General features: G+C 36.8%; 3 protein-coding genes across 9 annotated transcripts in view; 2 read left to right on the forward strand and 1 right to left on the reverse strand.

Annotated features, from left to right (window-relative positions):
• dedd (death effector domain containing) overlaps window positions 1–4,810 on the forward strand; it is a 14,055-nt gene extending 9,245 nt beyond the window's left edge. Inside the window, exons 4-6 of one of the 2 annotated variants that reach the window (XM_016572057.1) lie at window positions 1,096–1,233; window positions 1,708–2,133; window positions 4,142–4,810. In XM_016572057.1, the coding sequence (XP_016427543.1) occupies window positions 1,096–1,233; window positions 1,708–2,117 (548 nt within the window). In that variant the 3' untranslated portion in view covers window positions 2,118–2,133; window positions 4,142–4,810. Of the gene's footprint in view, window positions 1–1,095; window positions 1,234–1,707; window positions 2,412–4,141 lie in introns of those variants that run through there. The other variant, XM_016572056.1, reaches the window with a different exon arrangement.
• On the reverse strand, window positions 4,239–9,243 carry LOC107755303 (UDP-glucuronosyltransferase 2A1-like). 2 transcript variants are annotated; one of them, XM_016572055.1, is made up of 3 exons: window positions 9,039–9,243; window positions 6,207–7,239; window positions 4,239–5,756 (listed from the first exon to the last, which is right to left on the reverse strand). In XM_016572055.1, exons 2-3 carry the CDS (start codon window positions 7,234–7,236, stop codon window positions 5,188–5,190), a joined length of 1,599 nt encoding a protein of 532 aa, XP_016427541.1. In that variant the 5' UTR covers window positions 7,237–7,239; window positions 9,039–9,243; the 3' UTR covers window positions 4,239–5,187. The 2 variants fall into 2 exon arrangements, with proteins under 2 accessions (XP_016427541.1, XP_016427540.1); XM_016572054.1 differs by having other exon boundaries at window positions 4,239–5,392; window positions 5,843–7,239.
• Window positions 9,244–11,068: 1,825 nt separating this feature from the next.
• LOC107755305 (plasma membrane calcium-transporting ATPase 3-like) overlaps window positions 11,069–25,538 on the forward strand; it is a 28,862-nt gene continuing 14,392 nt past the window's right edge. For 3 of the 5 annotated variants that reach the window (XM_016572060.1, XM_016572058.1, XM_016572063.1), the window contains exons 1-8: window positions 11,069–11,574; window positions 13,557–14,113; window positions 17,047–17,244; window positions 17,709–17,966; window positions 19,168–19,293; window positions 24,449–24,577; window positions 24,877–24,942; window positions 25,142–25,180. In XM_016572060.1, coding sequence (XP_016427546.1) covers window positions 13,906–14,113; window positions 17,047–17,244; window positions 17,709–17,966; window positions 19,168–19,293; window positions 24,449–24,577; window positions 24,877–24,942; window positions 25,142–25,180 — 1,024 coding nt within the window. In that variant the 5' untranslated portion in view covers window positions 11,069–11,574; window positions 13,557–13,905. The remainder of the gene's footprint in view (window positions 11,575–13,556; window positions 14,114–17,046; window positions 17,245–17,708; window positions 17,967–19,167; window positions 19,294–24,448; window positions 24,578–24,876; window positions 24,943–25,141; window positions 25,181–25,538) is intronic. The other 2 variants (XM_016572061.1, XM_016572059.1) reach the window with 1 other exon arrangement.

Genomic DNA, 25,538 nt, shown 5'->3' on the forward strand with positions numbered 1-25,538 from the left:
CACTCCAAGTATTACTTACAAGCTAAATGATAAATACATATATTACTCAAAAAATAAAAATTAAATAGTTTTTTTTTTTTTACGTTTTTCAGATTGTAGCCTAGTAAAGTCTTCTAGAAATAGCCTACTACGGACATTTCATGAAAATGAAAAATGTAAAAATAATCTTCACTTTATACATTAAATATAGATGATTCTTATTAAAGTTAGTAAGTGATTCAGTCAAGAGCCGTGAGTGATTTTCTCCTTTTCTTTTGTTTGATTAACATTTATGAAGCAGTCGGCGGCTGCAGGTTTACGCTGTTGCTTTAAGATCTGACGCATAGATCAAATATTTTGACACATCTGTATTTCTCAAGATCACTTGAGAAAACCGACTGCATTTACATGAATAGTCTCCAAGACGGGCATTTTGACAACTTTTCGTGTAAGTGTGTTGTAAGCTTTCAAGTACTGGACAAGACTTAAAAGCACATGCAAATACTGAATATCACTTTCGTGATAATGCATTGAGTCAGTGACATTTCCGTCAACTGTCCCTGGACTCGGTTGGACTCGGACATATTTTCCGAGTCCGAAAGGCTCGAGTCCATGTCAAGTCTGAGTAAAAATGCATCCGAGTCCGTGACAAGTCCAAGTCCTTTAAAAAACTGTACTCGAGACCGGACTCGAGTATGAGTCCGAGTACCCCAACTCTACTACGTAACATTTAAAATATGAACAGATTTTGGATCAGTAGACATCATGCACTTGCTGGGTTTGTAAATGGTTACAAAGAATCAGGATCACACACTACCAGACTTTCAGCAAATTCTTAAACCATGACAAAATATTAAACACGTTTGATAGCTTCCCACTGGATAGAACTAGTCTGAAGCAAAAAAATAGAGTCTGTGCTTATCATAAACTACATGATTTTCTGTGAAATCTGTCAACTCCAACAGCCCAAAATCTGACTTGCTCTGACATTCTTAAATTGAGGCAAAAGCTACGTAGTGTATTCCAGTCTTAACCTAATCATGATCGGTGGAAATGCATGTACTACAAGCGAGACAGATATTGCTGTAGTGATTTTAACAATGTTCTGTTTCTCAGGACCCCAGCCATTGATCTGCTGTCCTCCATCAGGACCCCAGGTATGCCCACCCCGTGCTAAACCAACCCCACCTCCGCCGAGCAGGAAAAGGAAGAGATCTCACACGACAGCTGACTCCAGAGAAAAACAGACCTGTGGTAAGACAACAAATCTGCTAAAGAGTGAAAAAAGATGCTCACATAAGTTTATGGCTCAGAAAGAGAAGGTTTGACTCTGTGCGATGAGATATTATTTGGGTCATAACCTCACCATTTTACCAAAAAATTATTTATTTTATTTACACACTCAAGCAATGATAAAACACATTTGTATTCACAGTTAAACACACTTGGCGGCACTCCTCCCCAAATTTTGCCTATAAGAAGTGACTTGAATAAAACACTTTGTTTGTAAAATCTAAAATGATGAACATCTTGGCAGCCTCTTTGAAAGTTTCTTTAAAAGCCAGTCAGTCAGATTAAAACTGACCATTTTAGCCAGCACTTGCCATTATTCTCCATAGATGTGCCATTTGAGCATATGACCACTGAAAAGCCATATTCCTGGAATCTGTGTCCTTTGCAGGTAGACATAAAAGCCACTTTTTTTAAACCCCCTTCCTTGTCTCGCAGACATACGACTGAGGGTGCGTGCGGAGTACTGTCAGCACGAGTCGGCTCTACAAGGAAACGTCTTCTCCAACAAGCAGGAGGCGCTGGAGAGGCAGTTTGAGCGGTTCAACCAGGCCAACACCATCCTCAAATCCCGTGACCTGGGTTCCATTATATGTGACATCAAGTTCTCAGAGTTGACCTACCTGGACGCCTTCTGGCGGGACTACATCAACGGCTCACTATTGGAAGCCCTGAAGGGCGTTTTCATCACGGACTCTCTGAAGCAGGCAGTAGGCCACGAGGCCATTAAGCTCCTGGTGAACGTGGATGAGGAAGACTACCAAGCTGGCAGGAGGAAGTTACTGAGGAACCTGGTGGCGGGAGGTGCCGGTGCAGGGACGGGGAGCAGGGAGGGTCCCTTGTCCTAGTGGTGGGATTGACTCGGTAAGTGGAGGAAATTCAGAGAGACCCTGATGAGAGATTGGACACTAATGAGAAGGTATACATGGGGGGGAGGTAAAGAAGAGTGAGGAATGTAAACAGAGAGGAAGTGACTCTTAAAAGAAAGATACCCTACAAGAGGCCGGGATTTGCATCTTTAGCAAATGTGGATGGAAAGAGGCGTTAAAAGTGTTCTGGAAAGTTACGTTATTTCTGTTTTATTTTGAGTATCTCAAGTTGTGGAAATAAAAGATGAAGGGGGAAGTATCGGACAAAGAAGGCATTTAGTTTCTTTTGTCTTTATTCCTGCGTAATTGATACTAATGCTTTTGTTTTTAGGCCTGTGTGAATTCGTTTTTTTTTTCTTATTTGTGCTACATTTCCATTTAAGTCTTGTTGCACAACTGTTAGCTCTTAGTGAAATTCTCTTGGTTAAATTAAATGTGTTCGCCTCAAAGTTTAACAGAGTACAGGTTGCATAAGTTTGATTGACTGATTTGCCTAAAACGTCACATTGCTTCTATTCATTATGAAATAATTCCCCTGTCAATGTTGTTTAGCCATCCATGTTTTTCTGGATGTGAACTTGCATAAGCAGAATCTAATTTTTTTTGAAAAATCACACAAAATCTTCATTGCACACTGCAACACTGCACTTCGCTTTGGAATTGTGACTGCTTTATAGAGAACACATTCTCCATTTGTTTCATCACTGAAATTATTGCACAATTGTGTTTGAAGAATCAAGATTGAAGATTCTGAAGCATGGAGAATTGGTTTTCAGACTGGTTTATGATATGCTTTGTTGCAGTTCATGTTTTCATGCATGTCCCTGTAATTTTCTTTTTCATTTGGTTATGGAAAAAACCTAATAACGTTGGCAAATGTTCACTCTTTATTTTTGCAACTTAATATGTGCTCTTTGTCCCGATTTTTCCAAAAAGATTAAGACATTTGGACTCTCTAGGCCTATTAATATCCATGTTTGGACCAACTTGGCTCTGAAATTAATCTTCATTGTTTGTTATTGGTTGAATTTCTGGGCAGAGCGTCAATTACACCACTAACGGTATAATACAGAGATATGCCTTTGTAAAGTTCAAATGCATGTGACTGGCAGTATTTGATTAAGGCTTTGTATTTTCACAAAGGCACAAATTGGCTACTTTTGTTCAATCCCCAAAAAAAATGATTAGGTAGTTCTGAGAGTTCTAAAGATTTAAGCTAGTTTAAAATGTGATCTCACAATGCAGCACACATGACAGAAGCTGAACCTTTTTCTTGTCTCATGATTTTGGGGTGCTCCTTAATAGCAGTTTTTAATGTGCTATATTTATCATTTCTACTCATTTAAATTCAAGCAAATGTGTCCTGAGAAACGGCCTCTTCCAGGGTTTGTATGTTGAAATAATCTGCTGTAACCTCTGTCCAACAAGTCTTGAAAGATGACACAAAATGTGCCAACCTGAAGCGTAACCTGTGTTTTAAAATGACTGAAGTGAAAGAAAAATGCCTGAGCAACATGCAATCGCAGGAAGATGTATAATTTGACTGACTTGAGATGTTTTTGCTATACTTTTAAAATACCAAAGCTGTTCCCAGACATTCATTCTCTCTTTAATCTCTCTCTTTCTTATTCATACTCTCCTCCATCTGTTAAGATATAATGAAACTGTTGAAATATTGAAAGAATATTGGTGACTTGTGGGGTGAGTGGAACAGACGTTTAGAAAAGTTAGCTGTGGATCAATTACTGCTATTATTATTATTATTACTACAGAAGGAAGAAAAGCATTTTGTAATGTTTTCCTAATGGAACTAAACAAAGTTACAGACTGGTATCTATTATATAGGTTACATGTTCTATTGATTGTGTTCAAGTGTTTGTCTTTATATCTTGCATGTATATGACATTGATCCCCTTAAATATCACACAGTGACAATTGAGCTGTGGTCTGTAGATTTGAGATATCTAGACACTTCTAACCTTTTTATACTTTGTTTTTCATAGAGAAAGAAATGGGATTGCTACTTTTTGGAGAGGTGAGATGAGTATTCTCAAAGTGACAGTAGAACAGATGAAGACGGAGCACTTTATTTTTTACTCTCTCTCAAGTATTTCACCTATTGTAACCATATATAGTAATACACCATTCCAAAATGTAGGCGACATTCGGCATCATCAGCCATCTTGTCGCATTATGACTCTTGATTTTTTAATAATTTTATTTTTGTTGACCATGCCGGTGGTTGTGTTAAGTGAAATATTTAAGTGCAAAATAGACAGCTGGTTCATTCAATGTCTGTACAAATCAATAAAACAAACTGAAAAATACAATCTGTTGCAGTTCCTTTTTTAAAAACAAAAATATCCTGTTAGCAACACATTACTTGACCAAATGTATTTGTATGATGTGTGTAATTTTATGTATACTTATGAAGCCATTCATAGATTAATTTTTCCAAAAACTGCAAATGCTGGCTCTGTGGCGTTCTCAAAACATTGCCCTGTTTGTCTGAACTGCCTGACCTAGTAACATTCTCAACCAAAAGTTGAGAAGATTACCCATGTTTTTAAACCATGGCAGATAAGGGGACGTTTTGGGAAAGTTGTTTAGAAACTGCAATCTTGCAGAAATATACAATGTGATTTAATATCACCTCAAAGAAGTTATCCAATAGCATTCATATTCATCTCCATGGCACTTGCTTATGCTGCCTGGTTCTGAGCCAATCATCTGAATCTAAATGTTTGTTTGATCCCTATGAACAACACTGTTTGGCTGATGGCATCAAAAGAATGTCCACACCACAGTCCCAAGTGTTTATAAAAGGTCTACTTTAATACATCGGTATATTTGCGCTTTAAATGTTGCTTGTCAAATTATCAGTGGAGAATGATTTTTTTTAACCAGATGGAGTAGTTACAACATTTACCAGCAGGGGTTAACAGGGCCATGCTATCTAACCAAACCTTTCCACATTGGAAGTGGTGCATAGAGCACCATTAATGATATCAGCCTTTAGCAAAAAACTAGTGTTACCAAAGACATGACTTCACTCTTTTTTGGATTTTCTTTTCTTGACGAAAACTTTCAACAATGCCCTGCTCATCAAGATCAAGAGCAGACAGACTGCTGTAAACAAACTCATTATCAGCATTAACACATCTACGCAGTAGTAGGAATACCAAGGAAGCCTGTAGGACTCGGTGCGTAAGTGTGCCGCACCCTTATGCCTCATGACAAACTCCAGCCAAAAGATGGCACTGTCCAGTGGCTTGAGCGGAGTGTCACGATGTAGGCTTGACATTCTGCGCATGTTCTTCTGGTAGGGTTGATTTTCATCCAGTATGTCCCTTAGGGCTTTTGTTAGGGTATCTACATCCAGGGCTGCGACATCAAGCACTTGAGCCAACCCTCGGGCTTCCAGGCGAATCATGTTGTCAAATTGGTCGAAGATGAGCGGAAGTCCAAGCATCGGAACGCCGTGGTAAATCGCCTCATAGATTCCATTCGTTCCTCCGTGGGTGACGAAAGCTTTAGTTTTAGGATGGCCTAAGAGGTCGTTTTGAGGCAGCCAGTCCACTATCAGTGTATTGTTCCCCAACGTAGATGGCTTTTCCCCTACGTGCCTCCAAATCACCTTTTGTGGCAAGCGAGCAAATAAGTGTGCCGCACCCTTATGCCTCATGACAAACTCCAGCCAAAAGATGGCACTGTCCAGTGGCTTGAGCGGAGTGTCACGATGTAGGCTTGACATTCTGCGCATGTTCTTCTGGTAGGGTTGATTTTCATCCAGTATGTCCCTTAGGGCTTTTGTTAGGGTATCTACATCCAGGGCTGCGACATCAAGCACTTGAGCCAACCCTCGGGCTTCCAGGCGAATCATGTTGTCAAATTGGTCGAAGATGAGCGGAAGTCCAAGCATCGGAACGCCGTGGTAAATCGCCTCATAGATTCCATTCGTTCCTCCGTGGGTGACGAAAGCTTTAGTTTTAGGATGGCCTAAGAGGTCGTTTTGAGGCAGCCAGTCCACTATCAGTGTATTGTTCCCCAACGTAGATGGCTTTTCCCCTACGTGCCTCCAAATCACCTTTTGTGGCAAGCGAGCAAAGGCGGAGGCGACGACTTCAGATATGTCAGGAACCAGACTTCCAAGCAGAGTACCCAAAGACATGATCACCACCTTGAGCTCTCCAGAACTCTCGACAAACTTCTCCAGTTCATCTGGTAGAGGTTTGGATGGTTTGCACTGGAAGCCTCCAATGTAGACCACATTGGGCATAGTAGGACGAGGAAACTCGAATACAAAATCGACTCTCATGAGCCACAGATCCGCTTCCTGGATCAGAGAGTACACATTGGTGTTCGGGTCTATGTGTTCGCTGATAACTCCTTGATAAAGAGGCCTTGTGAGCAAGTGGTCTATGTATTGGCCGATTCCATAATGCAAGAAATTCTTCATTTTATTTGCAAAGCTCATTTTATCTGTCACCCTAGATCCGATAGTTGGGATGTAAGAAAGCGGTGAGGGTGCAATTGCAAAGTGCCCTTCAGCATTTGTTATCCATCGTACATTGTACACCATTGGTAAACCCAAGTACGTGCCCAATATGACCCCTCCTGCAAAACCAGGATCAGTTAGCATCAAATCATACTTGGACTCTTTGAGTGTTTTAACAAGCTTATTATCCTCTAGAATGGTCCTCACCATCTCAGCAGAAGACTTGTGAGACTCTTCTAAAAGAGTAATTACTTCTTTCTGCAGGGCCATGAATGACCAAACAGATCCTTCCCCTCTTTGAATGTCAATGTTTCTCTTAAGAAAGGACGCCATGTACTCGGGGTCCTCCAGGCTGGAGAGATGATCGACACGGATGGTGATGGGTGTATAGTGTGTGGTGTTCTCTGGGATGTACCAGCTGTTGGCAGAACGGACGACTGTCAGTTTGTGACCTCGCTGATGAAGCTCTCGTAGCAAAATGTCCATGTTAAGCCAGTGGCTTCCATCCACTGGGTACACCAGGATCTTCCCAGCCAGGGAAAGTGGTGGGACACTCCAAAGGAAGGCAACAAGGACAAAGATTTGGGGATGCAGCAACATTGTCTGAAAATATATGTTTGATTAGTCAGTCATAATCAAAATTTGGCTAATGGAAAATTGCTTGTGTTTATAACTTAGAAACCAATGTGGGTCCAATGTTGTTTGATAAATAAATAAATAAATAAATGAATATATATATATATAATATTATTTTTGATGTTTTTATTTTTATTTTTTTACTTATTCAAAATCAAGTTAATTTGCTATTTTGTAAGCTGTAATAAATGGACAGATTAGTATGGACAGATTAGTATGATTTCAGAAAGAAGGCAGTGTATAATATGTTTTTGATAATATTGTTAGTGTAATATAAGTATTATACCCATACCATATATGATTACAAACTAATATCGCTATCTCATTTTTTATTTTATTTATTTATTTTTTGTTTCTCTCCTCTGTCACTTGCAGGGGCTGCCTCCTTTACCCTATCTGAGAGAATCATTGCACATTGACCTGGCACTACTACACAATCTCAGTTGAACACATGTACAGTTTTAAAAGTTCACAGTGGGAACGAGAGAGACTAAAGGTACTAAGAGTACACGATCATGTAACTAACACAAATATATGTCCCTGACATGTATACTAAATAGATGTGTTATGTAAAGGCTATTCATCTGAGATTACACTTTTGCATACCAATGACTTGAGCATCAAAACCTGTGTTCTGGCTAAATAGGTTGCACAGTGCAAGCAATTTAGTGATTTGCACAAATGTGTTAAAATGTATAACTGTGTAACAACTCATTGCATTGTTCACACGTGTGCAATAGTCTCTATTCTCTATTTTAATATGTCCATTGACCAAACTGCAAAATGGACAGAGATGGGTAGTAACTGATTACATGTAATCTGGATTATGTAATCCGATTCCAAAAATTAAGTACTTGTAATTGGATTAAATTACATTTTAAAATACTGTAATCAGACAAGTTACTTTTTTATTGATGACTACATATTATTCACACAATAGCAATAAATTATTCATAATTTATTGATTATCACTAATTCCTCTTTTTCATATTTTAAATGTTCCTTTCTAAAATGTCCTACTGCTTATATACACTCAGAAAGTCTTCCAGTTATGTGAACATTCACACAAAGAATGCACAATTTAAAAATACACAAATTCACGTTATTTCTTATTTACATGTAATGCAGGCATTCCAAAACTTTTTTGTCATCTGAACATCTTTCAACTAATATATATTTACTTCAAGTACCCTGAGATTTAAAAATAAATATTTTAATAATTATCACATTTGCATGTTCACGATTCTCTGTTGGTTAATGCTCACATGACATGTAGATACACAAATTAAGTATTTAATTTTTTATTAAGTGTTTTATTTTGATTGATGTTATTCTAAAATGACTTATTTTGATTTACCATTTTTATGATTTAATTCATTATTAGCTTTTCATTAAACTCATGAAGCCCCTGCAGTTCATTTATAAACCCCAGTTTGGGAAACCTTGAAGTAACAATGTTTAATGCACTTCCTGTTATTAATTACAATGAATAGAATATATTTTCTTACTCTTTGTATTTTTATATCAATATGGTATGAGATCATCGTATTTAAATCAATGTGATAAACGATTTAGGTAAAGTGTAATCTAAAAGGAATCAAAAAGTAGTCTGATTACATTACCTAAACTCTGTAATGTAATCGGTTCGTTACTAACTACAATTTTCATGTAGTTAGGAATCAGTAACGGATTACAATTTCTAAGTAATCTACCCAGCTCTGAAAATGGAACATCTGAAGCATGCAGACAATAATGAAACACTCTACCTGGTTTGTGGTGATGTCCTGAAGAGAAGTTTTGCAATGTGAAAGAATGCCTTATAACAGTGCAGTTTTTATTCCTGATCTGGCAGGCAGCCTTGCAAACGAGCAAGCAAAGTCAGTCACTTAACGTTTTTCTTGTTTTAAAAGTGGTGGTTAGCATAGATACCGGACTGGGAACAGCATGATGTTGAACTTTGGCCCAGATTGTACTTCCTCTGTGCGTTTATTTAGCCTAGCCTCAAAAGGGGGCTTGATCTGAATCATGTGTTTGGTGTAAGAAAGAAAGAAAGAGAGGGAGAGGTAGGCTCACAAACAGATTATGTCAGGGGATTAATACAGCACATTCCATCCACATTAAAACCTTTGAATCTAACTCATTAAAACAAGCCTTTGAGAAGAAGTATGGAATATTCAAAGCTTGGAATCAAAACACGTGTGATGGAAAACTGCACATTGTTCCACTTCTGACTCAAAGGTTTTAAAAGGAGCGCAATCATGAAGATCCATCATGATTTGGAACCAGTCAAAGAATAATTTTCTTAGAAGCAAATACTATTCTGGATAAGCTAAAATTCCTATATTTCAGAATTTCCGTTCAATCCAGTAGGATCTTTTTTGGTCTGGGTATAATGCTCTATTTGCATCAGCAGAGTGAGAGGGCACTTTTAAAATATACAGTCTTTATGTTAGACATCAGCTCATTGCATTGTAAAAGATTCATCACTTTCATCACGAATGGCTTCAGAAATCAAGATATCTTGTGCAGCAACATGGGATGTGACAGCTGCTGGATGCAATGCCATTCTCCTCCACTAGAGGGGACAACATTGTCACTAATTTCACTTGGATGCAGCAGGACAGTACAGGACATGAACACAGTTCACGTAAGTGTGTGTCAACAAGCCATTCTTATTTATTTAATAACTTAACTTACGGTACTTCAAATTATTTTAAGTGTCTAGCATAGAGACACAGAGGACATATGCTCAGTGTTTTTACCTCATTTTTGCTTTCCCACTCTATAATTGCAGTTTAGTATTCTATACTAACATGACAAAATAAATAAATAAACAAACAAATAAATACTTAAATAAATAAATAAAAACTGTGCAATGTAAAACAACAGCAGTGCAAATAAACTAGCAAAATAAACAATTAAATTATCAGTATGAAATTAAAAGTAAAACGACAAAGTAACAGTGCAGAGTAAATGATTAAATTTATTAAATCAGCAAGTCAAATTAAAATGAACAAATTAAAGTGTGTGTGTGTGTGTGTGATATTTGGGGCAATATTGTATGCAGAACAATTGTGCCAATAAAGTACTTTGAAATTGAAATTGAAATTAATATTAATTGAACCAAGGCTCTTTCTCGTTCTCAAATCCTTTGTTGTGATGTTTTATTAATGGAGCTACAGGCGGCAGGCTGCACGAGCACTCGCTTTATAATTAATGCTCAGATGCCCAGCCAAGAGAGATAAAAGTAAAAGAATTAAAGTGAATTAAATTAATTCTTTTTTATTATTTTTATTGTTATATTAGGTCATTAACCTCGTTTGGGTTCAGCCTAGTGTTTACTATTTTTGACTCTTTTTTTTTAGACATTTTTAATTATTTGTTTTATTAGTTGTCGCGTATCGTTAATATGCTAACATGCAAAATTTCACTTTGCTGCGGTCACATTAGCGTCTCTTCTATGACACCTAGCTCATAAATATTAATAAGGTCGTACTGACGCTGCGTGGTAATCGTCCAATGCCGAACGTCTGCTTCATGAATATTAAGTACATCATGCTAACTAATCGTGACAGCCACCCAATGGCGAATGTTCTGCTTATGAATATTGATTAGTCGTGCTGACGTTGCGTTGTTACCTTGCTTGGTTACCTTCCCAAGGCAAAAGCCCGGGTTATGAATATTAAAATTCCAGCCCTCGCCATAGTAGAATTCGTCTTTTACCGGGAAAAAGAAGGAATTGCCGAGAGAGAGAGAGAGAGAGAGAGAGAGAGAGAGAGAGAGGCCTGGATCTCGACCCGCCCCTCCCCCATCTCACGTCCTCCAGCGCTGGGATGCTGCTGCTGCTGCTGCCATCACCGCGAGATGCGCGTCAAACGGGCATCATCAGCATGTAGACCCACATCTCTCCTTCACCCATCACTCTATCAATCAGCGCCAAAAATAACAGCAACGATGTGACCAAAACGAGCCTCCTTTACGTTCCCGACAGCACAATACGCCGTTTTTAACCGATTAATTAATGCGGACATGGTACAGTCTCATCTGCATCATTCAGGTTTTCTTCCGCATAAAATGAAGTGCTCACCACCGTCTGCTGCCTCCTGTTCCCTTCATTTGATTTCTATTCTGCACCGTTGCGCATCATCTGCTTTTGGAATAGCATAAAGGTCAAATGATGTGACTTTAATTTTTGTGTTCTCCATGATGGGCATGATTTGAGGCTAAATCACTGGATATCATTCCGTTTTTCCTGTCTTTTTTCGACTCAACGTCAAATGTCCTTGGAACATGGCCTGCGCGGTGAGTGAATATATTTGTTCACGGATACATGATCACAAGTGCCTTGTGGTGTCAGCAGGGTATGTTTTGTGTTGGGTTTGTTTATTTGTTGCAGTCCAGCGTCTGCTAATGTATAATTAAAGTGCTTTATTATTATGATTACAGTAGGTAAGCATTACATGGAAAGTATTATCATCATCTACAGTATGCCCAGCACGTTTCTGCTGATATAATTCACCAAAAGATATGTTTTATGTCAGGAGGTAGGGTATTCGTGATTGTTCAACAATTGTTTTTAATGTCATAAAATAAAATAGTAATGCAGGATAAATAATCATGTAGTAGTATAAATAAAATTAACATATAATATAATAAAAATGAGTAATCACAAATATAACACAATGTTATAATTATACCTTTGACAACTCTTTAACACCTATTTAAAAAAAATTAATCTTCATTATTGTGCCATAAACTTATTTAAGAGCAGTGTATAAATACCTGTATGCATGAAACAAATTACTAGTTTTTGATAGACTGAAAAGCAGGTGATGGATGGATGTAACCTTGCTGTCTGGTTAGTTTGTGCAGCCTTTCATTTTAATCCCCGCCAAATGTTGTTGATATACATTTGTTTTACCGTCCTCTCGTTATGATTAAAACGAAAAATCCTGACACAAATGCTACAGGCACTTTTATAAACTGTGAGCAGCTGTACAGTGGACCACGGTGAACATCTGATTCCTGAAGGTTACCAGGAAAGGGCATCATCGTCTATAAAGCGCATGTTTGTTGAGGAATCTTCTTGCCATTTTTAATAAAAGATGAGGAGGCGCGCACAGATTATGGGTTTAAATGTTCAGTAACCTAAAGTTGGTGTCACAGCAGGGAAATGGAGGCGCAGAGCTCAAGCGGATTGTAATGTCATCCAAAATTGCAGGCCTGATGGCTGGTAGTGTTGCCTTCGTAAATCTGTTCTGCAGTGGGATTGGGCAAATGTTTATGTGCGCATGCGCAGGCGTCTCGGACTGAGTAAAGGCAGATTTTGCGTCGAGAGGCGGCACTGAAGTACATGGGTTGGGGAGAGGCGCACATACAACGCTTTTATCAAGAGAGAGTATTTCAAAAGGCGTTTAGATAAGAAGTGGTTGTCCTCGGTTTCCCTCGGATATTATGCAAACAATCCATTGCAGTAGGTGTGCGTGATGAACGCTTGGCTACTTGTTTCCCACAAACTTCCTACACCTGTGACACCTCGGTGAGCAAAATGCCACCTTCACATTTCAGAACGTTTAAATAACCACTTCTGAGCGTTACAATTAGGAACAAATAGCCTACGTTCATAATGAAATCTAAGAGAAGTGGGCATAAATTAATGGTTAAGTAGGAGATACCCGCTGGGTAAACAAGTGAACGCAAAATCAAATAATAGGCTACTAACACGCTATATGACAAAGAGTCTATTGATTTATCAAGGCAGATGTTAGATGAACTTGTTTTTTGTCATAAATGTCGGGGAATTTTGTCACATGTTTTATATGCTGCAATTTTACATAATTCGTTCTCGTTATTCAACTTCCTGCAAGCCAAAATAATGATTTGATGTTTTTGTTTTGTTGGCTTTTCGATTTCTGCTGTTTTGTAATTGTTTACTGTTTAAATAGTTGGAAAAAAGTATGCCATATTTCAAACAACATTCTTATAAATTCATGATATGATTTAGTATTCAAACTTTATTTCATTGTTTCATGATATTGGTGATTAGCCTATGATTAATTAAACTATACATAGTTTTATAGTATACTTCTCAAATAGTGCAGCTATTTTTTATGTTCCATGATAATAATGTGTTTTTATTTTTTTATTTATGTGACATTACATTTTATTTAAAAAAATTTGTCTCAAGATTTTATGGTTGCATTTTGATGTTTCAGAGCTGTGTGTTTTTGGTTTAAGCAAGTTCAGCAGTGCACTTTTAACATTCTTCTTTTTTTGTTCCTCAGGTTTTGTTCCAACGCTATTCCTGTGTCACTAGATCCCCTTTATTGTTTAATAATCAGTAACACTTGCTTCATTTGGTCTTCATAGAGATGGATTGGCACAATGGCTACCACTTTATTTGCTGACTTTTTTTTTATGGGGGGATATTTCAGGGGAACCCCAGCTACCACACCATAGAATAGAAAACCCCAAACAATCTCACAATTCATGTCTTAGTATGGAGAACTACACAGAGAACATCTTAGAAATAGGTGAGGAGGAATATAAATAAGACAAAAGAGATCACACATTTTCCCAGGCACCCATCTTTTAGCTCATAGCATAGTCGTCTTCCACAACCAACACACCATCATGGGGGATCTGGGCAATAGCACGGTAGACTTCCACCCTAAGAAGCCAGGGATGGACAAAGGAGGTCATGAGGGAGATTTCGGGGTGACAGTTGAGGAGTTATGCTCGCTGATGGAGCTCAGGGGAGCCGAGGCCCTGCAGAAGATCCAGGAGAACTACATAGACACCGAAACCCTCTGTCACAGACTCAAGACTTCACCTGCAGATGGTGAGTAGTACTAGTTTGGACATGACCATGTCGCTTGCTAATTACATCACACGTGCATCCTGAAACAGACAGACATTTTCAGCTATTATAAAAAGTTTGTGGTCATTTACTCACTCTCATGTCATTCAAAACCGAATGATTTTTTCTTTCGTGGAACACAAATGGAGAATTATACTGATTGCTGTGTACCATGCAGTTAGTCCCTATGGGGACTGAGGCTTTTATCAGAAAAGATACGAAAGCACCATAAAAGTCTCATAAAATTGCTCCATTAGACTTGTGAATTACATATTCATATAGGTCTTCTGTAGCTCTACAATAGTGCGCATGCGCAGGCGTCTCGGACTGAGTAAAGGCAGATTTTGCGTCGAGAGGCGGCACTGAAGTACATGGGTTGGGGAGAGGCGCACATACAACGCTTTTATCAAGAGAGAGTATTTCAAAAGGCGTTTAGATAAGAAGTGGTTGTCCTCGGTTTCCCTCGGATATTATGCAAACAATCCATTGCAGTAGGTGTGCGTGATGAACGCTTGGCTACTTGTTTCCCACAAACTTCCTACACCTGTGACACCTCGGTGAGCAAAATGCCACCTTCACATTTCAGAACGTTTAGGTCTTCTGTAGCTCTACAATAGTTTTGTGTCAGGAATGGACCAAAATTTAAGTCATTATTCACTGATAAGACTTTTAATGTAGTGCACAAGTTGTATGGACCATTTTTATGATACATTCATGCTTCAGTCCCCATTCATTGTTATTGCATGGGAAATGGCAACCAGTTCAGTTCTTCAAACCTGTTCTTTTTGTGCATCGCAAAAGAAGGATTTTCCAAACAAAGGTTTGGAATGACATGAGGATGGGTAAATGATGATAGAATTCATTTTTGAGTGAAACAGTCCTGTAAATCCAGATGCACCTATATTCACAAACACTCCTTTTCAAAACAAGCCTGTCTTCACGGAAAGAATACCAAATGCCAGGTGCCTTTATCTGCCTTTGAAAGCAGATATCCCTGAAGAGCACCTGGTGTACATTTTTCGCAGTAAAAATGAAACGCCTTGCATTGCCCATGTTATCAGATGAGAGCATCTCTCTGTAATGCTGTTTTTGGAGTAGTTTTTGTATTAAGAAATTCAAGAAAATTCTTGATTCTTCCAACAATAGGTATTTATGATATACAATATGTAGCTTTATAGGTAAAAATGGAGCATGCAAGTTTTGATAAATCATTTTCAGTAATTAATAAAAATAATAAAGCTGAAATAAAATCTAGATATTAGAGGAAACCCTTAAGTTAAAATGAGAAATGTTGCTTCAGCAACTGATATAAGTTTAAGCACTAAATGTACTAAAACTAAAACTGAAATAAAAATGAATAAAATCTATATAGAAAAACAAAATTAATACAAATCACAAAATCACATAAAACGTCCTAAAATTTAAAAAGAAAACTGAAAATGTAAAAATAAAAGGTAATTTAAAAATACTATAGTAGTATATAAATAATATTCAAATAACACTGAAGCATATGCAAACTCAAACTGCACTTTGAAAATAAAACTTATTGAAGTAGTATCATCAATCATCATTAGACAATATCAAAGCTCTTATATTCTTCTGCCATATGTTACTGCGGTGTTGCATAATAAATCTACATTCATAATTTGAGATACATCAGGAAGGATATTGTGCTTGTATAGCATTTTTCTATTCCTCCATATTTCATGCTTGGAATGATCAGAAACAGTTTACTAAATAAAAGCACGGTGTTTAGTTTGCTAGGATTTAAACTTTCAAAGTAACATTAAAAAAATCATTTTGCTCGGAATCTTTTATTGCAGCAGCGATTCTGGGTAGATAATCCTACTTTGCGCTCTGATAATCACATTGATCCGCATCTTGTTCTGACCACTTGCTTTCAGACCAAGTCATGCGATCTGCCTGCATTGCTATTTGGCAGCCACGTTGAGGTTACTTTTAGTTTATTGTAAAGCGCTTTCTCCTCTTAATGCTGCTCTTTGAAAAACCACTCTTCAGAAAGCGTGACAGGGATACAAAAAGAGAAGCTTACGGGCATGGATGGAAAGATGAAAGGATCGAAAAAAGGGCTGGATGTACTGCAAAAGTCTTTCAATTCTGGTAGTCCGTGGAAAGAGGATTGCATTGGTGTTTCTCGGTTGTCTTAATTTACTTGCGCATATTGTGCCGAACAGAGACTGAATGAATTAATCGGGGCAATTGGAATGAGTTAGGGAAATGATTTCCCTCAACCCGTTGGAGTAACTCAATTAGGTTTTACAGTGAGTGAAAGAGAAGCTCTGATGGGAGATGAGAGGTTGCCAGGGGCAGCAGGTGATGATTGGCAGGGTGAGGATGCAGAGAGCGTCACAGTCTGTCTGGGTCTTGCTGCCAAAAATCACACCCTGTGGTGCATCCGAAACACACTGACTTTACCGTCTGTGCCCTGTGTTCTCTTGTTATGTCCTCTCCCCTCCCTTCCTGTCACCCTAAGAGGTCAGGGATTGGTGCTAACAGAATTGAGTGATGACTAATGAGCATCCAGGAAGTTCTCAAAACCATTTGCATAGAGAAAAACCCATTAATACATGAATTGTGGTTTTTAAGCACCATAACTCTGATTTACACCAGTATACATGTTCTTAGGCTGATTATTTGGTTATTTTACTGTTTTTATAACTGACATTAATATTAATTAGGGTTGCAAAAAGGTGGAAAATTTCCAGTCAATTTTGGAAACTTTCCAGGATTTTTTTGGAGTCTTCCGGGAATTTTTGGAAATTTACTGGAAATTTTCCACCCCTTTGCAACCCTAATAATAATATAGCAATTCACGTCTCATAGAATTTCGATTGTTTCATTAGTAAGATTTGATCGGTGACAATGATTTTAAGCACCATCTTTCCCTCCAAAAGGATTATCGGACAATCCTGCGGACCTGGAGAAACGTCAGCAAGTGTTTGGAATGAACTTCATCCCTCCTAAGAAGGCCAAGACCTTCCTTCAGCTTGTGTGGGAGGCTCTACAGGATGTTACCCTTATAATCCTGGAAATAGCGGCCATTATTTCCCTCGGACTGTCCTTTTACCAGCCGCCAGGAGGGGACAGTGAAGGTGAATTGGGCTCGAAGTATTCAGTGAAAAAAAAAAAAGTACAAATGTTAAAAAATTCAAACATAATCTGACCATAAAAGGGATTTCTGGCCTTTCATCAGAAGCTCAGGGAAGACGTTATATGCTTCATGTCGTGGCCCCATTAGAATTTCAATAATTTAACAGTCTGGTGACCCTTACTCTGCTAATATTAACACTGCTACTTGTACATGCTTATATCAAGACATTTTTCAGAGTTTCATCCCTAAAATGGTCTTGTGTGTCCTTTTGAATGCATTTTTAAAGTAATCCTGAGTGTAAGTACCAGTATAGTCACATGGATAGCTAAGAAAGCAAAGAGTATAAGGAATGGAGTGAGAGATGATGGATAGATAAAAGAATATAAAGGATTACAAGTAGACACTCAAACTCGCTGTCCTCTCCCACACATTTTTACCTTTCCATCTCTTTCTCTTTCTCTCCAGCGTGTAGTAATGTGAGTGCAGGTGCGGAGGATGAGGGAGAAGCGGAGGCGGGCTGGATCGAGGGTGCAGCTATCCTGCTCTCTGTGCTCTGCGTGGTGCTGGTGACAGCGTTTAATGACTGGAGCAAAGAAAAGCAGTTCCGTGGCCTGCAGAGCCGTATCGAGCAGGAGCAGCGCTTCGCTGTGGTGCGGAACAGCACGGTCATTCAAATCCCCGTGGCTGAGATGGTGGTGGGGGATATTGCCCAGGTCAAATATGGTCAGTAGAGTTCAAAATTTGCTCCACAAATCGTCTTATATGAATGCATCTTACATTATGAATGAATAAATGCTTCATAAATTTGGGTGGTGTGAGACCCACATGGGGTGATTCTTTATTAAAAACTTTAAAATCTTTAGGAGTCTTGTCTCTATTAAAAGTGTACTGTTAAGTTCCTGTGATCCCTACAAAATGACTGTTTGCTTAAATTCTTTATGAACTCATAATTTATACTTTTACATTTTACATACATTTTATATTAACGAAATGTAAATAATGCTAAGTATAATTTATTTTCACTTCTAATTATAATTTTGTATAATTATGAACAAATTTTAAATTTATACATTTTTATATAAACAATATAATTAAAATAATATAAATTGATTATTAAAGTATACAGTATATGTCCATGTTTATCTATCTGTCTATGTGTCTATGTATATATATAAATGTATTTATATATATTATATATAAAATTCATTCAAATAGCGAAAAAATTATGCATATAATCAATTTGTATTATATTGTTTCTATAACAAATAATTAAAATTACACTTAAAATTGTGCATGTATATAAATTATAATTTAAATTATTTTTATATAAAGTATTAAAGTATATAAATGCATTCAGAAATTTAAATAAATGATTTATACATAAATTTATAATCGGTTTACTGTATTACTATTATATTATTCATATATTCATATAGCAAATCCTTAAAATTAAAATTGTGCATGTATATAAATTATAACTTAAATTATTTCTGTAAAATTAAAATATATAAATTGTATTCAAAAACTATTTATACATAAATTTATAATTGGTTTACTTTATTAGTATTATATTATTCATATAGCAAATCCTTAAAATTATACTTAAAATTGTGCATGTATATAAATTATAACTTAAATTATTTCTGTATAATTAAAATATATAAAATGCATTCAAAAACTATTTATACAAAAATTTATAATCGGTTTACTGTATTAGTATTGTATTATTAATATAGCAAATTCTTAAAATCTTACTTAAATTGTGCATGTGTATAAATTATAATAATATATATTATTTAAAAAATATATATAAAGGATGTGAAGATGCCTTTGAATAATTAATTTTTAAATTTTGGTCATTAAAGGTAGTAGTACTCAAGGGCTTGTAAGATTGATCTGTTGCTGTCACTCTGGGGTCTCCTAGGTGACCTCCTACCTGCGGATGGTATTCTCATGCAAGGGAACGACCTCAAGATCGATGAGAGCTCTCTCACTGGAGAGTCTGATCATGTACGCAAATCTATTGACAAGGATCCCATGCTGCTGTCAGGTAGGGAGTATAGGTTATATAAGCGAACATATGTTTGCGTGGGATTGTGTGGACTGGGTCGGCCATATGGCCATAGGTTGTGATGAATGTTTGTGTGTGTTTTACATAAATATTTCTGGATATTCAAAACCATACAAATACTGAAAGATATTCACCATCTGTTTAAGAATTCAGATGATTCGGGATGCGAATAGATCCCTGTGACATACTAGTGGTTAAAAATCCAGGCTTGAACATGCAAAGGGTGTTTTGCTTATTCCCAGGGGCACAATTCCTTTTACTTATATGGTAACATCACGTGTGTAGTATACTGTAAGCCTTCACAGAATTACCAGTATCAATTAATTTAGGCTGACACAATTGCAATCCATCTGAATTGAACCAATTTGCTGTTTGGGAGGATGGGGATTTTGCAAAGTATTCTGTCAATACTTTAACACTCAGGTTGTGCAGTGCTTGGGCTAAATCCCATTGACTGGTTTAATGAGAGAACGTCCCTGAGGTCTGATAAACAGGTTAATCAGCTTCCTCCTCATCTCTGCTTCCTGGAGAAAGGCTCAGATTTGTGTTTGGCCCTCTAGAGACCTGCTCTGCCACTTCTTCCTAATGATCGCAGTTCACCAGAGCAGCAGCTGTTTCTTCACTTGGCCACACACGCAGCGTTACCCCACGACCTCAACATAATCAAGTGTGAAAAATGGGAAATGGAATCTATGGAAACATAACATGCTTTTAGATTTATTTAATGTGAAAAATGCATGTGTAACATGATTAGAGTGGACTCGCATAGCTAAATTGACATTAACGAAGAATAATGAATACTAATTTGTAGCAAAGAAAAAAATCAGAATATCGTTTACTCCTGTCCCTTGCATGTCCAAGTCAGAATCACAATTTCTTGATTTGCCTATATTCTCAGTAACAAACTAAAATGGTTTAGTAAATGATTCAAACAAATGCTGTACTTTTATTGGAGCATTGGCTGTTGAAAATTCAGCTTTGCCATAAATTGCATTTTAAAATAAAGAGCAAGACTATCTGACCTTTTGTACAAAGGTCTCTTAATGATCAGTGTTATTTATTTGATTAATGACCTAGAAATAGTAAATATTTCTTAATCATTTTACATCGTAACTGTTCCTTGGTCAAAATCCTGAACTTCTATGGTTATTCCAGGTTTAATTAAATAAAAAAACAAACAGTTTATTATTTGATGTGATCTCATATGATATATGATGGTAGATTGAAGTATAGCGGCACTGGATCAGTTCCAGCCTGTGCAGTCAGTTCTTAAGGTCATTGAGGAGGTGGATGGCCTGAGGGAAAACTTGTTTTGAAAGCAGGAGGTTCTTAATTTAAAACAGCTTTGATTTATCAGGATGAATTTGGAAAAATGTAGTGAAACTCTTGTGCAAACTAAGATGTTTTCTCAATAAGGATCTCTTGCTTCATGTTTCTCAACTTTAAGATGACTAGTTTCCGTGAAGATGTTTTGTTTTTATTGTCAAAGCCTTTTTGTCGTTCATCAGCATGTGCAATTAATCATCAAGGGGTGCATATTATTTTCTCAGTCATTATGGGACAGTCATCTCTTCTCAACATGTATGTTTGAAGGCTTCTGTTGTGAAGAAGGAAATGCATGCTGCACAAAATAATTGTCTTAATCAGTAGTTTTGTTTTGTTTATCTCTGTAAAAATATCTTCTCTCATTGGCAATAGACATAAACCTCACCGATTGGGGTAGGAAAAACAAACTGAATCCAATTATTTTTTTTTAAAGTTATTGTAATACATTATTTGTATATTATGTATGTAGTTAGTTTTTTTTTTTTTTACAACTATCTTTTTAAGTGTGTTTTGATATTTCTTTCTGGAAAACAAGACAAAGTAATGGTAAACAAAGCAAGAATTAATGTGCATTGAATCAGGGAACAAAGAAGCAATCTGGTTCAGTTTAATTGTATTACACACTAAAAGGAAAGGCCATGGAGGAGACTTCAGCTTTAATTCTGATCCTTGGTTTAGACAAGTGCAGGGGCTAGTGTGAGCACAACAAATAACATCAATACATTAAACGAGGCTATCCATGACTCATACAATTGATTGGGCATTGATGAAATAACAGTGTAGGCTTATATTTCCCCTTAACCTCACTTTAAGATTGCAAAGTCCTGTAGATTAAGTAAGCGTTCTACAACTGAGCTGTTTTTAATATGAATTTAAAAGATTTTTATGACACTTTGAATTCCGTGAAATCATTATTTGTATAAACAGTTACATGTAATGAATTGTTTTAGATTAAACATGCTCTAACTGGAGACACCTGAACTTCTAGTCATTTATAAAGGTTTTTATGTTCTTTATGAATACTGAAGTCCTTTAGTCAGTAGCTAACCATTTTGAGTCACAAGATGGCGCCAATAAGCTATTATAATTTGGATTAGTAAAAAAAAGTGAGAGTGCTGAGTGATACGAAAGACATAAAAGTCTGTAATAACTGGTGTTTGAAGAGCTGTGAAGACATTGTTGAAAATATTTACTGTCTCTCACTGGAGAGTCTGATCATGTACGCAAATCTATTGACAAGGATCCCATGCTGCTGTCAGGTAGGGAGTATAGGTTATATAAGCGAACATATGTTTGCGTGGGATTGTGTGGACTGGGTCGGCCATATGGCCATAGGTTGTGATGAATGTTTGTGTGTGTTTTACATAAATATTTCTGGATATTCAAAACCATACAAATACTGAAAGATATTCACCATCTGTTTAAGAATTCAGATGATTCGGGATGCGAATAGATCCCTGTGACATACTAGTGGTTAAAAATCCAGGCTTGAACATGCAAAGGGTGTTTTGCTTATTCCCAGGGGCACAATTCCTTTTACTTATATGGTAACATCACGTGTGTAGTATACTGTAAGCCTTCACAGAATTACCAGTATCAATTAATTTAGGCTGACACAATTGCAATCCATCTGAATTGAACCAATTTGCTGTTTGGGAGGATGGGGATTTTGCAAAGTATTCTGTCAATACTTTAACACTCAGGTTGTGCAGTGCTTGGGCTAAATCCCATTGACTGGTTTAATGAGAGAACGTCCCTGAGGTCTGATAAACAGGTTAATCAGCTTCCTCCTCATCTCTGCTTCCTGGAGAAAGGCTCAGATTTGTGTTTGGCCCTCTAGAGACCTGCTCTGCCACTTCTTCCTAATGATCGCAGTTCACCAGAGCAGCAGCTGTTTCTTCACTTGGCCACACACGCAGCGTTACCCCACGACCTCAACATAATCAAGTGTGAAAAATGGGAAATGGAATCTATGGAAACATAACATGCTTTTAGATTTATTTAATGTGAAAAATGCATGTGTAACATGATTAGAGTGGACTCGCATAGCTAAATTGACATTAACGAAGAATAATGAATACTAATTTGTAGCAAAGAAAAAAATCAGAATATCGTTTACTCCTGTCCCTTGCATGTCCAAGTCAGAATCACAATTTCTTGATTTGCCTATATTCTCAGTAACAAACTAAAATGGTTTAGTAAATGATTCAAACAAATGCTGTACTTTTATTGGAGCATTGGCTGTTGAAAATTCAGCTTTGCCATAAATTGCATTTTAAAATAAAGAGCAAGACTATCTGACCTTTTGTACAAAGGTCTCTTAATGATCAGTGTTATTTATTTGATTAATGACCTAGAAATAGTAAATATTTCTTAATCATTTTACATCGTAACTGTTCCTTGGTCAAAATCCTGAACTTCTATGGTTATTCCAGGTTTAATTAAATAAAAAAACAAACAGTTTATTATTTGATGTGATCTCATATGATATATGATGGTAGATTGAAGTATAGCGGCACTGGATCAGTTCCAGCCTGTGCAGTCAGTTCTTAAGGTCATTGAGGAGGTGGATGGCCTGAGGGAAAACTTGTTTTGAAAGCAGGAGGTTCTTAATTTAAAACAGCTTTGATTTATCAGGATGAATTTGGAAAAATGTAGTGAAACTCTTGTGCAAACTAAGATGTTTTCTCAATAAGGATCTCTTGCTTCATGTTTCTCAACTTTAAGATGACTAGTTTCCGTGAAGATGTTTTGTTTTTATTGTCAAAGCCTTTTTGTCGTTCATCAGCATGTGCAATTAATCATCAAGGGGTGCATATTATTTTCTCAGCCATTATGGAAGAGGCATCTCTTCTCAACATGTATGTTTGAAGGCTTCTGTTGTGAAGAAGGAAATGCATGCTGCACAAAATAATTGTCTTAATCAGTAGTTTTGTTTTGTTTATCTCTGTAAAAATATCTTCTCTCATTGGCAATAGACATAAACCTCACCGATTGGGGTAGGAAAAACAAACTGAATCCAATTAAAAAAAAAAAAAGTTATTGTAATACATTATTTGTATATTATGTATGTAGTTAGTTTTTTTTTTTTTACAACTATCTTTTTAAGTGTGTTTTGATATTTCTTTCTGGAAAACAAGACAAAATAATGGTAAACAAAGCAAGAATTAATGTGCATTGAATCAGGGAACAAAGAAGCAATCTGGTTCAGTTTAATTGTATTACACACTAAAAGGAAAGGCCATGGAGGAGACTTCAGCTTTAATTCTGATCCTTGGTTTAGACAAGTGCAGGGGCTAGTGTGAGCACAACAAATAACATCAATACATTAAACGAGGCTATCCATGACTCATACAATTGATTGGGCATTGATGAAATAACAGTGTAGGCTTATATTTCCCCTTAACCTCACTTTAAGATTGCAAAGTCCTGTAGATTAAGTAAGCGTTCTACAACTGAGCTGTTTTTAATATGAATTTAAAAGATTTTTATGACACTTTGAATTCCTTGAAATCATTATTTGTGTAAACAGTTACATGTAATGAATTGTTTTAGATTAAACATGCTCTAACTGGAGACACCTGAACTTCTAGTCATTTATAAAGGTTTTTATGTTCTTTATGAATACTGAAGTCCTTTAATCAGTAGCTAACCATCTTGAGTCACAAGATGGTGCCAATAAGCTATTTTAATTTGAATTAGTATAAACATGTAATTGCTTTCAATTAGGGAAGGGAAGTACTTCATTAGGGAAGGGAAGAGTTGTGAAGACATTGTTGAAAATATTTACTGCAAAAAATCTTCTCAGGCACTCATGTAATGGAGGGATCGGGGAAAATGGTGGTGACCGCTGTTGGTGTCAACTCTCAAACGGGAATCATCTTCACCCTCCTGGGGGCCGGAGAGGTGGAGGAAGAGAAGAAAGACTGCAAGAAAGGTTGGCGTCTGTCAGTTCTTTAAAAGTATTTTATAAATGCTTAAAAGTTGAGCATGATTAAACATGCACATCATAAAAGAAAAATCCATTTTGCTTGAATACCCACATAGAATTATCCAGATACAAAATGTGTAATGGTCTGGGTCAATTCTGTTTCAATGCATTGAAATGCTCAGAAATGTTGCTCACTCATTTGAGTTGATTTTTCATTGCTTTTGTTCAGCATTTAGGTTTTGTTTTATGTCTTTACATACCACCTTCGTTTTTGTCCTGTCCTCTGTTTCCAACAATTCTATCAGAGGTCAATAGTAATTCATCCACGCAGTTCCCCAGTGTTGAAGCCAAAGAACACAACATCATAAATGGTAGGTGACATTCACAATAGAGAGAGATGACTCATAAACAGACATCCTGGTTTAACTCTCCATATCTGTCAAATATTATCCCTCCATGTTTTATGTTTTCTTTCTCATGCACTTTATTGTTCTCTCATGTCAGCTACATTGACCTCAAGCAGCAGAAACGATATTTGTTTTGTTTAAATGTCTGCATTAACCTTCACAGGGAAACAAGACGGGACCCTGGAGAACAATCAAAATAAAGGTGACTTTCAGGACTGAATTAGAATTGAGTTACGATCACTTTTAAGAGGCATGTTCAGATTGATTTATGGCGAGATAAAATCATTATTATGATCAACTATTTTCAGAATGAAAACTGCATACTGCACAGTATATACTGAATGCTGCCTTTATTATGAATTTTAGATATTAATGTTTAATATATTTTTTAAAATGTCTTATGTTATGTCAGTCAGTTCAGATAATGATATTGTGCATACTGTGTGCAGTATACATACTGCAAACTACAAAAAAAAAAGATCTTTGCTATTCTGTGTAGACAGTTTGCTATTTCTAACGGTTACCTATAATTCTGCTTGCCTGATCACTTTGTCTCCACC

Source organism: Sinocyclocheilus rhinocerous, unplaced genomic scaffold, assembly GCF_001515625.1.
Source record: "Sinocyclocheilus rhinocerous isolate Xijiao unplaced genomic scaffold, SAMN03320098_v1.1 scaffold2637, whole genome shotgun sequence".
Taxonomy (NCBI): Eukaryota; Metazoa; Chordata; class Actinopteri; order Cypriniformes; family Cyprinidae; genus Sinocyclocheilus; species Sinocyclocheilus rhinocerous.

Bases quoted from the DNA above. Each gene is read 5' to 3' on its own strand.
- LOC107755303 (XM_016572055.1), bottom strand. From the start codon at position 7,236: ATGTTGCTGCATCCCCAAATCTTTGTCCTTGTTGCCTTCCTTTGGAGT. The intron at 5,757-6,206 runs GGGAAAAGCCAT...GGAGGCACGTAG, and splicing joins GGTGATTTGGAGGCACGTAG to GGGAAAAGCCATCTACGTTG.